Source organism: Scophthalmus maximus, chromosome 7 (genome assembly GCF_022379125.1).
Source record: "Scophthalmus maximus strain ysfricsl-2021 chromosome 7, ASM2237912v1, whole genome shotgun sequence".
Taxonomy (NCBI): Eukaryota; Metazoa; Chordata; class Actinopteri; order Pleuronectiformes; family Scophthalmidae; genus Scophthalmus; species Scophthalmus maximus.
In genome coordinates, this window is record NC_061521.1 from 24,579,733 (window position 1) to 24,598,213 (window position 18,481).

The 18,481-nt window shown below is 46.9% G+C and overlaps 1 protein-coding gene across 3 annotated transcripts in view; it reads left to right on the forward strand.

Moving 5' to 3' along the window:
* Positions 1-18,481, forward strand: part of kiaa1549la (KIAA1549-like a) — a 77,509-nt gene that overhangs the window by 49,890 nt on the left and 9,138 nt on the right. For 2 of the 3 annotated variants that reach the window (XM_047333506.1, XM_047333505.1), the window contains 5 exons: positions 234-269; positions 5,808-6,001; positions 11,186-11,334; positions 17,834-17,958; positions 18,169-18,389. In XM_047333506.1, the coding sequence (XP_047189462.1) occupies positions 234-269; positions 5,808-6,001; positions 11,186-11,334; positions 17,834-17,958; positions 18,169-18,389 (725 nt within the window). The remainder of the gene's footprint in view (positions 1-233; positions 270-5,807; positions 6,002-11,185; positions 11,335-17,833; positions 17,959-18,168; positions 18,390-18,481) is intronic. The other variant, XM_047333507.1, reaches the window with a different exon arrangement.

Here is an 18,481-nt window from a genome sequence, read left to right on the forward strand (position 1 = left end):
AGAACCCGCCTACTGACCACATTCTGGTTCTGCTGGTTCTGGTCAAACTCCCCGTGAAACCTCAAACGTCTCATACCCAGCAAACGGATCATTTTACGGTAGACGGCGTAAAAGGGAACAATAAAGTTTTGCTTATATATATACCTATATTCTATTCTATTCTATTCTATTTTATTCTATTATATTCTATAACCTTTCCTTGACCTTGTTCTTCTGACCCTCTCTCTGTTTAGACCTCATACCGAAGGGAGGGCAGTTACCACCACCAGGTATTCACTGAGACACTGGTCGGGTGGATTATTGACCGACTGACTGAACGACTGACCTTCTGACCGACCGTCCGACCGACCGACTGAACGACTGACCTTCTGACTGACCGTCCGACTGACTGACTGACTGACTGACTGACTGACCGTCCGACCGACCGACCAACCGACCGACTGACCTTCTGACCGACCGACTGACCGTCCGACCGACCGACCGACTGACCTTCTGACCGACCGACTGACAGACCGACTGACAGACCGACTGACAGACCGACTGACTGATGGAGTCGACCGACTGACGGAGTCGACCGGTCGATGTGCGCTGCTGGCTGGCCATTGGTGTTTGTGCTGCTTTGTCATTGTTACCGGGCAAATTCTTGCATGTGGCTTCTGTTGCTGTGGACATCACCGACTCCACCATCCTCACCCACCATCTGAGATCAGTCGGAGGACGGGGAGGAGGGGGGGAGGAGGTGGAGAAACCTTTAACAGGGGGTTTAAATTTCACCAGCACATTTCTTGCGAAAATAAATCGCTGTGGTTTGGAGACGATGGGCTGAATTAACGAGGAGCGACCGCCTCGTGATAAACAGGCAAACCAGCTCGATCCTGCCGGACGGGCGGAGAGAAAGGGAGTCGTTTTTAAATCTGTGCTCATCGACATAAATTGTCGGAATCAAAGCTCCAACACCTGCAGAAAACCAAACCAATCTATTTTCGTTTTGTGGAGGGAAAAAAAAAGTGACTCAAGCTTGAGTCATCAGCTTCGACTTCCTCTGCGCCAGTGGCTTTTCCCTTTTCAAGACAATTTTCTCTCAATCCTCTTAGACGGAGCCACTCTCATCCCACAGCGGCTCAGCAGGGAGCCGACACGGACCCCCGACCGGGTTCTTTTTATTCTGTGTACACCAGGTTCTCCGCTGGATTACGTTCGCCACATTATCGTACGAGTCACCCAATACACAGCAGACGACTGAGAGAGAAAGATATTGGCGGCTTTCGGGTTATTTCAGTCCGGCCTTTCCTCAAAGGAAGGACGGTTGGGTGGATGGAAAGAAGAGTAGGTGGGATATTTTACAGTATTGATCAGAAGCACAACAGAGGGTAAACACCCCAAGAAAGTTGAATCCATATACAGGATCTGTGTGTGTGTGTGTTGTCCCCTGCTCCACATTAACATTCGTATTTCCAAAAGCTCCAAAGCCTCCTGTTTGTTCTCACACCCTTTTGTGAACATTTAATATTACTTACATTGTGTTTTGTTATGGGCGAAGCGCATCAAATATTCAAAGGGCTCCGAAATACGAGACCTCGCAAAGTGGTGGCTCTTATCCACCGCGCCGGCGGTATTTACTCACTGCCGAATCAGGAAGCCGTGGCGTGCATGAGAGCAAATGAGATAAATATTTCACTAAATGGATTTTGGGAAGAGCTCGTGGCGATGCGGGCGAACTGGAGTTTAAAACGCATCTTGTTGATTTTAAAGATGAGTTCAAGTTCCTCTCTCTCTCTCGAGTCTCTATGAACATAATTCTCTAACGCTCGCATGTTTCTTCACCGCGGTCATTTGGACTGAATTCACGATAAGAGTTGGAACAGGAAATGAGAACGGAGACCCCCCCCAAAAAAATCCGATGACCACGATGAATATGCATGTGAACGTTTGAGAGACTTGAAGAAAACTTGAACTCATCTCAAAATTAAACAAGAAATGTTTAAAGCTGCAGTACGTAATATTTAGAAGAACTTCTTCACAGAAATTGAATATTTTGTCCATAACTATGTGTTCATATACTTATAATCATAATAATGTTTCTTCGTCAACTCTGAATGAGTTAAATATAGTTCCATGAGGTGGACCGACCTCCGTGTGAGTCTCCATGTTTCTACGTCGTGTTGAATACGGTTGTTGAACTAAACGGTTCCAGAATACGTCGCGGTCGCGTTGAATTTTCAGACGCTGCCGGAAGCAGGAAATGGGATCAGCGGCGCGCCACCATAAAGTGTCCCCCGTCGGCCGCTCAGTTGGTTGCGGTTTGCAACTTTACCACCAGATGCCGCCAGAAAAGTAGAAATTACACACGGGGGCTTTAACTGCAGTTCGCCACAAGCTCCTCCCAAAGTCATTACTTGGATTTCAGCTCTTCCCAAATCCACTCTGCGGTTCCATCGCCAGCATCTCAATCAGCGGCGGAACACGCAGAACGAGCCCAGTGAGACGAGGGACATATCATTCTGTAAAACAAGCCATCCTCAACACTCCTAACCCTTCCTCGGGTTTCCTCGCCGCGCTGCGCCGCAGAAAGTAAAAAGGGAATTTTCAGACTTAAAAAGAGGAATTTGTTGGAAGAAATCCACCCGATTTGCTTCGTTTGGTTTGAGAACCTTATCTCGGAGCTTTTGGCGGAGTTTCACAGTGCATTTTGATGCATTTATGCATTTAATTAGTACCAATTTCTTCTGCGCTCTGTGCCCCAGGAAACGATCAATTCAGTGCCAATGAATGATAATACGAAACCACCCCACCCACGTCCAGGAGTGACGCTGGGACGATCCAGCTGCGTGGAGCTGAGGAACGAGCCACCCGGCCGTTCGTGGGTCTCCTTTCTCCTTTTAGCTCTTAGTCTGAAATGTCCTGTCTCTTTCGATGGGACCAAGCGGAGTGGAACATTGTGAACGTCCTCCTGGAGAGACGGTCCAGACTCTCCGAGTCTGTCTGGCTGTTCGGACCACGTGTCAACACAGACGGACACATCACACACACTTGGTTCTGGAGGAGCACCAACCGGCCCCTTAGGCACATTTATGTGTGTTTTAAATGTGAGGGTGCATTCACCCCTCGGGCTACAGCTAACGAGTCTTTTCATTATCGATTAATCTGTCGATTATTATCTCGATTAATCGATTAGTTGCCCGGTCGATAAAATGTCATAGAATGGTGAAAAATGTCGAGCGTGTTTCCCCCAAAACCCCCGAGACGATGTTTTGTTTTTGTCCTCACACCAAAGACATTCAGTTCACTGTCACAGAGGAGCAAAGAAACCAGAACATATTCACATTTGATAAGCTGGAATCAGAGAATTATGATTAAAAACAACCGATTATTAAAATAGTTGGCTATTAATTTTGTAATCAATTAACTGTCGCAGCTCTATTCACACCTGGCAGATATTCCAACACGGTGTGGCCAACCTCATCCTTTTCTCTGACCTTAATGCACTCTGTTGAAATCTTATGTTAACGTGCATTTTGTTTTCCTAATCCTGATCAGATACCTCAGATGAAGATCACGTATTGATGTCAGGTGTAAATACTAAACCGTAGCGAAGCAGCGTGATAGACGACGTCAAGTTAATCAAGTGTGTGTGGGGAGGAGAGATGGAGGATTGGAAAGAGGCAGAAACCGCATAGATGTGTGAAATAGAACGGACGGAGTAAAGTACCGGTCGTGAAAAATGTCAAGGTCGCTCCCCGTCGGCCCCGTCGCGTGGGGAGAATCCATACTGTCGCCGCGCGTGTCCGCCCGGACCATCAGGCCGCCGAGCGACGCGTCTCTAAACTGTTTCAATGTGTCAGGTTCGCTCGCGGTTCAACCCCTGTCTAATGTTTTATGCCCCTCAATAATCCATACGCATAATGCGTATTCGGTGGATATATTTGGACCGGCCCATTTGATTCACCACCTCCCTCCTCCCTCCTCCCTCTCTCACACACACGCACACACGCACACACACCAACGTTGTGTCTGCGAACAGCATGAGGCCATAGGCAAATTTATGTTTGCACTCTCCATACATCTTTCACGCGAATCACAACTGCCACCATACATCACTTCAGTGTACACACACACACACACACACACACGCGCGCTCTTTGTGAGCATCGTCCACGGCTGCAGCAGCACAACGGTGTGTATGACGGATGAATTATTAAGCGCGCCATCAGCCGGATGCCCCGCGCCGCCTAACCTCACATGCTCTCCCCAAATTCAGCATGCATCATCAAATGCACGAGGCGTCCCACTTTGGAAGCGGCTCAGAATAGAAGGGGGGGGGGGGGGGGGGGGGGGGGGGGTTCGTACACATTGTTGTGTAACCTAAAAAGAGTGCCTCTCTCTCCTCTCCCTCCGAGAATTGAAAGTCATTTAGCGATACAGAGAGCGTGTCCGGGGCCTCGCAGGTTTCAGCTGCCGCCGCTTTTTTCTACTGTTCTGTCTCTGTATGTCAAAAAGCTCTGACTTCAAAGGTTCCGTCAAAAGCTTTCCTATTTATTTATTCTGTCTTTCAACTTTTTCATTATGCAAGCAGAGGAGTTTGAAGACGGAGAAGAAGAAAAAAGTGTCCGATATCTGTTGAGTGACACTGGAACTCGAAATGTCGCACTTTGAATTTTTAATCCAATTTTGTTTGAAATCAGGGTCAGAATAGATTTCATCTGAGACACTGATTTTTAAGATTGTATTAAAAGTGCTTAGGAGTTTGTCATTTTACAAATCCTCGACTGAATTTCTCAATATTCATGTGACCAGGATGTGAACCACTCATGACTTTACTATAAAATCTCAAAACAATCTTGAAACATAATTTCATTTTCAAGTTGCCTAGTTGCCTTTCCACAAAATCAAAAAAATTATGATAGCATGTAATAAAACCATTGACTGCAGTAAAAAAAAAAACTAAAGTTAAAGGAAAAATAGTGAAAAAAATAAACATTCTGCTCATGAATTATTATTTAAACAGAAGAATTATCAGTAATGTATATTCACATCATTATAATAACAAAATAATACAATTATTCATTATATAGTAAAAATACAGTAGCTAGTAGTAGCTTGGTAGTTAAACCAAGAAAAGAAACAAATACCTGAGATTTAAAGCTTGATAAAAATGAAAATAATAATTTTAATTATTTCTCACCGCGGGGAAATTATATAAGTCATAAGTAAGTGCTCATTAGTCAGTCAATTAAATTAGTCATAAGTAATGAATAAGTAATAAGTCTCCTCACTCATAATTTAAACTCACTACTGAATACATTTGACTCATGAGTTGGAGTTACTCTCATCTACTGTAATTGTGACGTGCAATAGTTGTATATTGTTGAAGAGTAGTTTTGTTGTTATTGTATTATTAGTCCTGCTGGTGTGTTGATTGTTTCATTTTAAAAACTCGAGACATCATTATCCTCACTGTGCCGCGCTGCTTTGACTCGTGCGTCGTGGCTGATTCATCACTCGCCACCTCATCGCTGTGGTTCGTGAATGACATTGACTTCTTGCATTTCTCGCTCTCATCAGCCTGCGTCGTGTATCAGAGCTGATAAAAACTGCACTCGTTGGAATTCCGCCGCGTCTGTTTGTCCGTTGTGTTTGCATGAGCTCACGTTCCTGGATCAACCGGCCGTCCGTCAATCCAACAGGAAACCTGCTGTCGTGCTGCTGCGGCCTCTCGGCCTTCACTTCCTGAGTGGATTGATGTGAAAACGTCCGCAGCTCTGAGTCCCGTGTTTTCTGACCCTCGCCACCTCTTCCCCTCTGCGCAGCCTGTCCAGGGCTTCGACTACGCCAAGAAGCACATGGGTCGAGCGGGCGAGGAGACCGCGTCGGTGACCAAGGACACGCTGGTGCTGGCGCTGCCCGTGCGTGACGCGCCGCTGTCGATGTCGCTGGACAAGAAGGTGCACCAGGACGGGACGGCCAGTAAGAGGCCGCCGTCCGCCGACACACACAAAGGAGGGTAAGACCGTTTTCACTGCTTGTTTGTGTGTTTTGCAGAAGTATATTAGATTCAGCTACAGATCAGGGAGATAGTGAACTTACATCTGCATCTGGACATCAACGAGTCAAATCACATTTCTGGAACAGTCAGGGGGGGGGGGGGGGGGGGGGGGGGGGGATTCACTCGCCATGAATCTTCCACAAAATTTCCGTCTCTATTCTCCCACGTGGGCAATCAGACATTTTCCCGGAACTGGCAGGAAGGGGCCGCCTCCTTCGAAGGCTACGGCTCCGTGGAAACGTGGCCGACGAGTGCGTCCTTCCCTTTCCAAACCATCCCAGGACTCACCGCACGCCAGCGACCAACTTCCAAACCGGGGGCAACTGCAGCTCCGTCGCAAGGCGACAGCGGTACCGGGCCCGGTCTTCACAAATGGCCTCCGTCGGCTGCGTTCTACGACGGGGGCGGTCCTTGAATTGGGACACAGCTGTAAAGCCCCCCCCCTCCGGAGAAGTTCTGGAAACTGTTGGGAATTCTCAAAGCAGCTCAGCAGAGGCTCGGAGGACGTGTGGCGGATGATAAATGCGGATGTTTTCTCATGTCGTCATGAACATCGCGACCAGCTGGGATCCGGCTCAGGTAGAAGAGTTTGAATAGAGGACTGGTTCAGCTCCCAGCCGGCGGCCGCCGCCCGCCGCCGCGCGTGAAGGGGGGGAAACCCCCACAACGTTGCCGAGCAGCTGCTCCAGAGCTGTTCAGCCGGAGCAGACGTCAGTGTTTGTTCCGTGCGTCGCCGCGTTAAACCGGAGAGAAGCCGGCGATTAGCGGCGCCGACTGCGAGAGATCGACATGATCCGAGGATCAAGTCCAGAGTCAACGCCACCGCAGCTTCTCAGACTCGCCGAGTTTAATCCCGACTTGTGTTTGCTTTTGTTGGAACCATAAGAATGAATGAATAATTAGTGGCTGCGAGTTGTTAACGGCTCAACACCTCCAGGAATCCGAGCCGCGGCCTGACACGTCTTTGTGGGCCGGGGGGAACGTCTCCCGCGAGCAAACAGGAGCCGGCGAATCATACCAGGATATAAATCTCTCCTTCGGGGGCTAATCGAGGTTTGGAAGAACTTTCTTTTTTTTTACCGCAGGTCCGACACCAGAGATTTTACATAAAAAATAACATTTTCAAAGTGTTGACATTACCAGTCAGGTTCAAATGTGTGAACAGCCTCAGCCACTGTAGCTTCTTCATCACGTCCGTGTCCAAAATAACTGTCCCAAGCGAGAGAAAAATAAATTTCCAAGGGAGTTTTTTAAAAGAGACATGTAAAAATCTGTCAAAATGATCAGATGTTGAATATGAAAACATCTATACACTATACATATTTAGATATGAATAGTGGAGCTGCAACTGATGATCATTTTTTATTATTGATTAATTTGTTGATTATTTTGTTGACTTTTTTTTTTTAAATGTCATAAAATGTTGATTCAGTTATTTTTTTCATTTGACTTTTTTTTTCATTTTCAAGGGGAAATTAATAAAAAAAAAATCTTTATTGATTTAATCCAAAAATGAAACAAATTCTAAATATTTATTTAACAAACGCTGGACTAAAACTGTTTTTTAACGGATATGTGCGAAACCGTCTCATTCATTATGAGTGGTTGTCTGTCGTGTTGCATCGAAACACTGAAAGAGCGCTGAGAGCAAAAATTATGAAAAACAATTTATTTCGTAAAAACTTATTTTCCTCCCGAGACTCTTTCTCCACTACGAGCTGCGTCCGCCCGCCCACGTCCGGTGGCAGCGTCTCCTCCTTCAGGAGTTATGGAGTCATGAATTGAACGCATCATGCCTCCTCTCACAGCAAATGCAAATTCAGAATAACACACACACACACACACACACACAGACCGAGCCTGGTTTTTACACACCGCCAAACAAAAAACTGAATGGAGGTGGGATTAGTTGTGCTTTGCCTCTGGAGGATGATGAACACATGTATATTCATGAACCTGGCTGCGGCCGCGCCACAGGGAGCCGTTCAGCGCCACAATGATGACGGGGTGAAACGCTGGAAGAGCTGCCATACTGTGATAATACGCTTTACCAACCTGTTTATACACACACACACACACAAACACACACACACACACTGACACACACTGGGGAGACAGTTTTTTAAAGAAGGTATCAGTGTTCACTAATTAGAAAACGAGGCAGCGCCTCACCCTCCAACCAGCGCAGTGTTCGGTGCGGCGGGGGGGCGGGGGGGGGACAAGAACACCAGAAAAACAACAACAACAAAGGATGTAATTATCCTTGGACCTTAGAGCCTCCGTAGGGCAAGACTTGTGTTATACGACGATACACCACGATACATGACGACACACCACGATACATGACGATACACCATGATACATGACGATACACCATGATACATGACGATACACCATGATACATGACGATACACCACGATACATGACGATACACCATGATACATGACGATACACCACGATACATGACGATACACCATGATACATGACGATACACCATGATACATGACGATACACCATGATACATGACGATACACCATGATACATGACGATACATGACGATACACCACGATACATGACGATACATGACGATACACCACGATACATGACGATACACCATGATACATGACGATACACCATGATCCATGACGATACACCATGATACATGACGATACACCATGATACATGATGATACACCATGATACATGACGATACACCATGATACATGATGATACACCATGATACATGATGATACACCAAGATACATGACGATACACCATGATACATGACGATACACCATGATACATGACGACACACCATGATACATGACGAGACACCACGATACATGACGATACACCATGATACATGACGATACACCATGATACATGACGATACACCATGATACATGACGATACATGACGATACACCACGATACATGACGATACACCATGATACATGACGATACACCATGATACATGACGATACACCACGATACATGATGATACACCAAGATACATGACGATACACCACGATACATGACGATACACCACGATACATGACGACACACCATGATACATGACGATACACCACGATACATGATGATACACCAAGATACATGACGATACACCACGATACATGACGATACACCACGATACATGACGATACACCACGATACATGACGATACACCACGATACATGACGATACACCACGATACATGACGATACACCACGATACATGACGACACACCATGATACATGACGATACACCACGATACATGACGACACACCATGATACATGACGATACACCACGATACATGACAACACACCACGATACATGACGACACACCACGATACATGACGATACACCACGATACATGACGATACACCACGATACATGACGATACACCACGATACATGACGATACACCACGATACATGACGATACACCACGATACATGACGATACACCACGATACATGACGATACACCACGATACATGACGATACACCACGATACATGACGATACACCACGATACATGACGATACACCACGATACATGACGATACACCATGATACATGACGATACACCATGATACATGACGATACACCACGATACATGACGATACACCAAGATACATGATGCCAACTGAAACGCAGTATGTGCATCGTGATTTTAAAAATCAAAACTTTCTTTTAATTTAGTCTCCTTCTGCAAACTTTTTAGCGATAAAGTTTTGTTTTCCACCGAATCTTATGGTTCATTATTTCAACAAACGATTTAGTTTTGATGCTGATTTTCTTCTACATTTGGTTTGGCTATAAAAAGGCGATCATCATTCTGCCAAAGAAATTTAACGAGCCAAAGAATATGAGCTAATTCCACTCGATGTGACGCAAACGCTTCTGCAGACTCCGCCATTGTCTCGACACACAATGAGAATGAAGTGATCGTCTCATGTCCGCTGAAAACCCGACGCGAGTTATTTCGGCCTCAGATTGCTCAGTCGGTCTGTCGTGTGTGAGTGGACGGACGGCTTCGTAGGCAGGCAGTGTATTTACTCTGCTCCAGTGTGTGAGGGACAAAGAACAAACAGCAGCAGGGGAGGTGGTGTGGGGGGGGACATGACTTTCCATCAGTGTGATTATTGATCGTGCCCCCTCCTCTCTCCGGCCTCTTTCCCGCACAGATTTACACGCGTCGTATTTCTCTCCCTCCATCCCTCCGGCTCTTCGCCTTAATGCCACGTGACATTTACTGTGACTCGGCTCGAACCATTGACTGCCGCTCCGGCTGCAGTGTGTGCTCGTGTGTTTGCAGACAGACAGACGGTGTGTGTGTGTGTGTGTGTGTGTGTGTGTGTGTGTGTGTGTGTGCGCGTGTGCGCGCGCGTGTGTGTGTGTGTGTGTGCGCGTGCGTGTGTGTGTGTGTGTGTGTGTGTGTGTGTGTGTGCCTCGCCCCGCGGCTCTGTAACGTCCAGTCTCACTGATCTGTGCATCTCACACCACCTGTGGAACGGACTGTCACGCTGTGGAGCTGCTGCGGCTTTCATGCCTGGAGGCTGTCGTGTGTGTGTGTGTGTGTGTGTGCGCGCGTGCGTGCGTGCGTGCGTGGTTTGCATGGTGTGTGTCTGGCACAAACGTGGCGTCATCATAAATAATTTATACATGTTTATATCTGTTTATGGAGTCTTTTACATTTGCACTTACCTGTGTGTGTGTGTGTGTCTGTGTGTGTGTGTTGTGTGTGTGCGCGCGTTTGTGCACGCGTACGTGTGTGAGATACATGAACCATGAGCGGTCCCTTGGCTGTCCAGCAGATGACTTTTGCTTCTTTGACCTTTTTTACGTGTAGGGCTGTGAACCATTTTATTTGTTCCGAAATATGCAACAGTACAGAAGATATTTGGTTTGCCTGGTTAGCATAATGCTAACATCAACGTCACTGTCCACTCATTTGTTGTCTGACCACCGAGGACGGCGTCAGAGCGTTGGCTATTAATGCTAAAATAAAGTTGATAGTGTTTTGCCAGTAACAACTTTCAGACGGTGCCCTCACTGTGAACACACTGAGACTCACAATCCCCTTTTCCCTCTCTCTCTCTCTCTCTCCCTCCCTCTCCTCCCTCTGTTGCCATGGCTACCGCAGACGGTTGCCAAGCGAGGAAGACGGCTCGGTGTCGAGCGGCGGCTCGGGGAAGCTGAACACCAGCAAGACCTCGTCGGCCCGCCGGACGGCGACCGGCAGCAGCACCGCCAAGAACGGCAAGGAGGAGCTGCACAAGAGGAGCGCGAACGGTGAGGAGGAGGAGGAGGAGGAGGAGGAGGAGGAAGAGGAGGAGGAGGAGGAGGAGGTGAGCAAGGAAAGAAACTTGGGTAGAAAGAGGGAAAAATTACTGTGAGATTATTAAACTGAGGGTATTTGAGGCAGTAAAAAGAGGAGGACGTACATACTAACCAACCACACACATTTAAACACTGTGATATTTCACCTGAACCATCATTAATATGAAATGAATAAAGTGCATGTGAGCAAAAAGAGTGGACACACACTCATTTATATTCAGTGAGTCAAGCTCCTGCTGCGTCACGTAGCTTCCAGTGACGACACGTGTACTCACAGCACTAACTGGCACGTCTTTATTTATACTCACACACACACACACACACACACACACACACACACTGGTTGTTTCTGCTGTTCGCTGAACCTAAAGCGACATTTCAGGCAATTTTTTACTTGACTTTTTTTTCTTTTTTCTCCGGTGTTTCCAGGCGACTTTGCCTCGTTCCAGGGTTCAAAGCTGAAAACGCTGCACTGAGATAAAAGCCGGCGTTTGGCAGCTCGTGTTCCTTTCAGAATTGCATCGTGTAACCATTGAGTCGGATCACAGAGTAGAAGAGGCAGGAAGGCGGTCGGGGAAGAGAAGAGCCGTGACACTGCGATGCTGTCACGTCATTTAAAAGCCACTCAACACTTGAACCTTATGGTTTGTGTATCGAGAAAATTGACGCATCATTAAACGCTCAGACTCTTACGTGATCCTGGGTGGCTATTAAAATCATACAGTATTAGCACTTAAATTATAGATGAAGGGATTCATTTCCCCTCCATCTTTCTGGGTGTATTAGCAGTTACACCAATCTTGTCAATCGCAAGAAGCTCAAACACAAAACACACACAACACGGCAGGTATAACACCGCTACTCACTGTACATACTGATACTTATATAAAAACAAAACAAAAGACAACAGCTACTTCATCATTGGTCATATTTAGGGGTATCACTGTTTCCTATGTAAAGGGCTTTCAAGGTGTAACTTCCTGCCAACAACTGAGGTTCATCGTCCAATGGGTGCAGGTCGCAGGTGGACGATCCCCCAGGTAGCCCCACCCCCCACACTCCTCCAATCATGGTTACTTCTGGTTTCAAAAAACCAAGATGGCGGCGGTCGAAATGCCAGAGTCAGGTCCACCTCATGTTACTATATTTAACTCATTCAAAGTTGACGAAAAAACATTGTGATTATACATATGTGAACACATAGTTACGGACAATATATTCAATTTCTCGGATTAAGTTCTTCTAAATATTACACACCGTAGCTTTAAATATACATATTGATAAAAACCAGTCTGGCATAATCAGGTTATTTTAGGGACTCTTTACTAGTTCATTAAAATAAAAAACAAAGTGGTTGTAACAGCGCTTTAATGCAAAACATGTGGAGAATAAAAAAGGAGCATTACTGAATACACTTTTTAACAAATAGTGTTTTTTTACTCGACTCCCAGTTGCCTCGAGTTCTGTCTGTTGTTGCAGCTTCTTCTCCAGCGACGAGTAAATAAACTGTAAGAAAAAAGGAAATGAAGAATATTCCTTTGCACATGCTTTCATCTACAGAACCTGTTATCAGTTAGTGGCAGTACATGCACCGTGGATACGACTTGTTCGACAGATTAGGCAGATCTCTTTTATTTCCAATTCGCGGAATATTGTTGCATAAACATTTTTGTCTGATGATCGCTGATAACCGCTGCGATGTTGCTTCTGTTCAGTGACATTCTGGGACGCTGTGGGTTTTTCAATCCCTCTGTTTTGCATCAGCAAACCAGCGTTCGCAGTAATTTGTGTGATTTATAGTGTTTATGCAAGCGAATGAATGAATACCCGGAGGGAGGAGGGGGGCAGAGGGACATGAGTAATTCTTTTCATTTCTCACTACTTCTCTCGGAACTGGAGATGGACAGACGTACTGTTTTCAGATGGGGTCGTCCCCTGTGTTCCCTCATTTCTATTAGATTTCCCCTGCATCAAAATTAGGCCCTATGTTAGGGCTGAGGGAACATAGGGCTGATGGAACACAGGGTTAGGGAACATAGGACTGAGGGAACATAGGACCGAGGGAACATAGGACCGAGGGAACATAGGACTGAGGGAACATAGGGTTGAGGGAACATAGGGCCGAGGGAACATAGGACTGAGGGAACATAGGGTTGAGGGAACATAGGACTGAGGGAACATAGGGCCGAGGGAACATAGGACTGAGGGAACATAGGACTGAGGGAACATAGGGTTGAGGGAACATAGGGCCGAGGGAACATAGGACTGAGGGAACATAGGACTGAGGGAACATAGGACTGAGGGAACATAGGGTTGAGGGAACATAGGGCAGAGGGAACATAGGACTGAGGGAACATAGGACTGAGGGAACATAGGACTGAGGGAACATAGGGTTGAGGGAACATAGGGCAGAGGGAACACAGGGCCGACGGAACATAGGACTGAGGGAACATAGGACTGAGGGAACATAGGACCGAGGGAACATAGGACCGAGGGATCTTGGACTGAGGGAACATAGGACTGAGGGAACATAGGACCGAGGGAACATAGGACTGAGGGAACATAGGACCGAGGGAACATAGGACTGAGGGAACATAGGACCGAGGGAACATAGGACCGAGGGAACATAGGACTGAGGGAACATTGGACCGAGGGAACATAGGACCGAGGGAACATAGGACTGAGGGAACACAGGACTGAGGGAACATAGGACTGAGGGAACATAGGACCGAGGGAACATAGGACCGAGGGAACATAGGACTGAGGGAACATAGGACTGAGGGAACATAGGACCGAGGGAACATAGGACTGAGGGAACATAGGACCGAGGGAACATAGGACTGAGGGAACATAGGACCGAGGGAACATAGGGCAGAGGGAACACAGGGCTGAGGGAACATAGGACCGAGGGAACACAGGGTTAGGGAACATAGGACCGAGGGAACATAGGACTGAGGGAACATAGGACTGAGGGAACATAGGACTGAGGGAACATAGGACCGAGGGAACATAGGACTGAGGGAACATAGGACCGAGGGAACATAGGGCAGAGGGAACACAGGGCTGAGGGAACATGGGACTGAGGGAACATGGGACTGAGGGAACATAGGACTGAGGGAACATAGGACTGAGGGAACATAGGACCGAGGGAACATAGGGCAGAGGGAACACAGGGCTGAGGGAACATAGGACTGATGGAACATAGGACTGAGGGAACATGGGACTGAGGGAACATGGGACTGAGGGAACATGGGACTGAGGGAACATGGGACTGAGGGAACATAGGACTGAAGGAACATAGGACTGAGGGAACATAGGACTGAGGGAACATAGGACTGAGGGAACACAGGGCTGAGGGAACATAGGACTGAGGGAACATAGGACCGAGGGAACATAGGACCGAGGGAACATAGGACCGAGGGAACATAGGACTGATGGAACATAGGACTGAGGGAACATAGGGTTGAGGGAACATAGGGCTGAGGGAACATAGGACTGAGGGAACACAGACATGTTCCCTTTCAGACTATACTCTGGAGTCAGTGATGACGATGTGAATGCAAACAATTAAAGTGCAATTCAAAATACAATCAAATACAGCTCCTATTTAAAAAAAGAAAGAAAAGATAATAATAATAATCAGGGCAATAAAAGAATGCAGAGATTCAATTTAACAGCATCAGTGACTCAACATGAAAACACTGCAGCTGTGTGTGTGTGTGTGTGTGTGTGTGACCTGCAGATGGTATCGGAGCGATTTAAATGTCGGATTGAAGGAACAAATTGACATTTTGTAAACAAGCTGGCAGGAACCCCGCTCTGCTGCCAGGACGGATAACAATCTCCTGTCTTTATGCTAAATATGGTGCTGGAAACCAGATTAGCTCCACACCTACCAGCTCCTCTGAAGCTCGGTGATTAACGCACAGAGTCGTGTTTATTTATTCTGCACATAAACAAAAGATATGGGAAAAAATGATTTTACAGGGCGGGCGGGCGGGAGACTGGAAATGGCGCGTGATCGTGAGGGGTTGTTTGTCTCTTTATAACAGTTTTTTCAGACACTAAAGGGGCAGTAAGCGTTTCTGGAGAAAGCTCATTGTTGAGGTGGTGATCTTACGGCTCTGGCCCGGGGCCCCGAACCTCGCGACCTCCGGCACCGGGAGTCCGACGCGCTAACCACCAGGCCAAGACCGAGGAATCGCAGCGCCTAGCTCGTCTCCCAGGGTGTCGACGGGTGACGTTCACAAACTGCACTCGCACTGTTGTGCGGTTCGCTCTGATGGAGGATTTTAAAGTGAGATACATCCCGTGACTCTCTCCGTCCTGAACCAAAGCCATCAGCAGCTACCTGATCGGTCCACGATGAGCACAGACAGAGACGTGAACGTGGCGTCCTTGGTTCTTCGCGTTGGGATGGTGAAGGCTTTTATACAGCAAAGGGGTGAAAAACACCTTTAACTGTTTAGGGACAATTTTTTAATTTAGTGCTCTTTCTGTTTCCATCAATATGTGTAGTATTAATTCGTAAGATTGTTCAGGATCAATGTAAAATATGTGATGATCAGTCACAGACGCCGCAAGAAAAATCTGCAAATAATGGACAGAATTCTGTTGGAACACAAGCATGAAAACGTTACAATCTAAATGTGTTGTGGGATTTAGTTTCTATTGCATTAACTTTAAAAACAATAATTACATAGTAGTTTAAAATGCAGAGAAACAGGAAGGATCAAATTGATGATCCTCAGTGTTTTTATGGGGCGTGGAGCCGCAGTATCAGATTTCCGCCACTGACCAATCGCAGGTCGGTCTCAGCTGTCAATCACGACGTTTCATCACATTTTTGAAGCATCAAATAACTCATTAAAACCAAACTTACTGGAAAAATGAACACTTGCATCATTGTGATAAGAACTATTTAAAACGACGGACAACATCACATGTTGTTCATCTTTATGGAGAGTCTGGTTATACTTACATTACATAAAAATAAAACAAAACAAACAGACCTGCCATGCCGTCCTTATGTCTACATCACTCGCGTGGCCAAAAACAGCTCATCTTCATATTTGTAAAGCTTTTATGTAAATCACTGCAGCAAACAGTCACAGCGCTTGTCAACAAGCAGATTGTCAGTTGAGTCATAATGATTATCGCCCCGGTGCACAGAGAACACTCTCAGCATCATCAAGTTATTTCAATCCTGTAATGCAAACGCGTATTTTTGTAGAATCCAGTGAAGCCGGATAAAAAAAATATACATGGAGAGAGGGAAGAGCTCTGTGGTCGGTCGTCCCTGGAGAAACACAGTGCACGCTGGAATAAGTCCAACAAATGCATCTGTTGTGGTCGTAGTAGAAATGTCGGTTTCTGACCTTCGCCGTCAAGGTCGGGGAAAAAGGGCGGAGCAGGAACGGCAGCGAATGAAGCGTGTGGTGAGCTGCAGCCAGGATGAATGGTGACAGTGTGTGTGCGTGTGTGTGTGTGTGTGTGTTCGTGTGTGTGTGTGTGTGTGTGTTTGTGTTAATGGCAGACTGATGTGGAGTCCTTCAATGAAGCAGTCTGCCATATGATGTCAGTTGGGCAGTGAGTCACTCTGGACCCGGTGGCGACACAACGTGTCTCATTAGTGGAAACTACACACGCGAGTCCTGAGCAATTGGACGTCGTCTACATTTCATTGCTTTCACATAATTTCTGGTTGCCGTGACAACTAGTATAAGCTCAGTTGCAGAGAAGAAGAGAGAGTATGTTGGAGAATATGACGGCGCGGTGAGGCAAACATGGAAATGACAGGAAGTTACAGTGACTCAGACGTCATCCTGCGATCAGGTCCGTCAGAGTTGGGTTCCAAATTTATATTACCATCTTTTCTGCATCTTTATCATTAACTTACGCCCTGGTAGTGTCGACCAGCCAAGTACAGTACCTGTGTTACCACAATGTTATTCAGTACCTTATTTAAAAAAATGTTAACATGTTTTTGTTTTTGACTTTAAACTATATGGACTATATTTATATTTAGGTTTTTTCTAATCCTATCAACCACTCAAAGCGCTTTACAGCACAAGTCACATTCAACCATTCTCACACATTCATACGTCGGGATCGAACCACCAACCTTCGGGTTAGAGGACAATCGACTCCACCTCCTGAGGCCCGGAAATAAAACCAAACTATTCTGGTGTTGAACATTATCTGTACGTACAAGTGGTGAGCAACACTCAATTAAAATCGCGATCTGTTGCGACACATTCATATAGCAACTGTGTTCTGCTTGCAGGTTACACCACAAGGTATAGTCCTAATCCTTCGAGTTATCAATCATACTCTAAGGGACTGAGCAGAACTGCACTGTGCACTGTGCGGTTCCGGGTCACGGGCCTCGCCGCCACCGTCTGCTCGTTCCTTGACCCGCTCGTCTTCCTCCTCCTCTTCCTCCTCCCAGACCCGTACGACGACCACTCGGGTTCGCTGCGACTCATCACCATCAAGCCCATGACGGCCCAGCCGACCTACTCCTACCCCTCCTCCTCCTCCCACAGCCAGGACTCGGTGGTCCTCAACGGCGAGGTGAGTCTGCGCGCGCGCACGCACACACACACACACACACACACACACACACACACACACACACACACACACCTTCCAGGCTTTCACCGCGTAGGGTTCTCCTGCTTCCTCACACAGTGCAAAGACCTAGATTGGGTTCAGGTGAGTTGGAGATTGTAAATTGACCGTGTGTAAAGATAATGGACGGACGGGCGGATCCCTTGTCTGCAGGCGAACCACGGCGGGCTGAAGCAGAAGTCGGACATCGAGCACTACAGGAACAAGCTGCGTCAGAAGGCGCGCAGGAAGGGCTACGGGGAGTTCTCGCTGTCCGAGACCGGCAGCCACGGTTACAGCCACCGCGACGCCCGGCACGGTCGGCACGACAACGGGCTGAAGGAGCCCATGACGGCGGAGGAGAAGAGGGCCTCCTTCGCGGGATGTCACAAGAGGTACAGGATGTCACCAGAAAGATATTTGAGTAGGACTACATTAGTGACGTTATCGTTGTGCAGATTGTTCGACAAATCGAAAGGATTGAGGG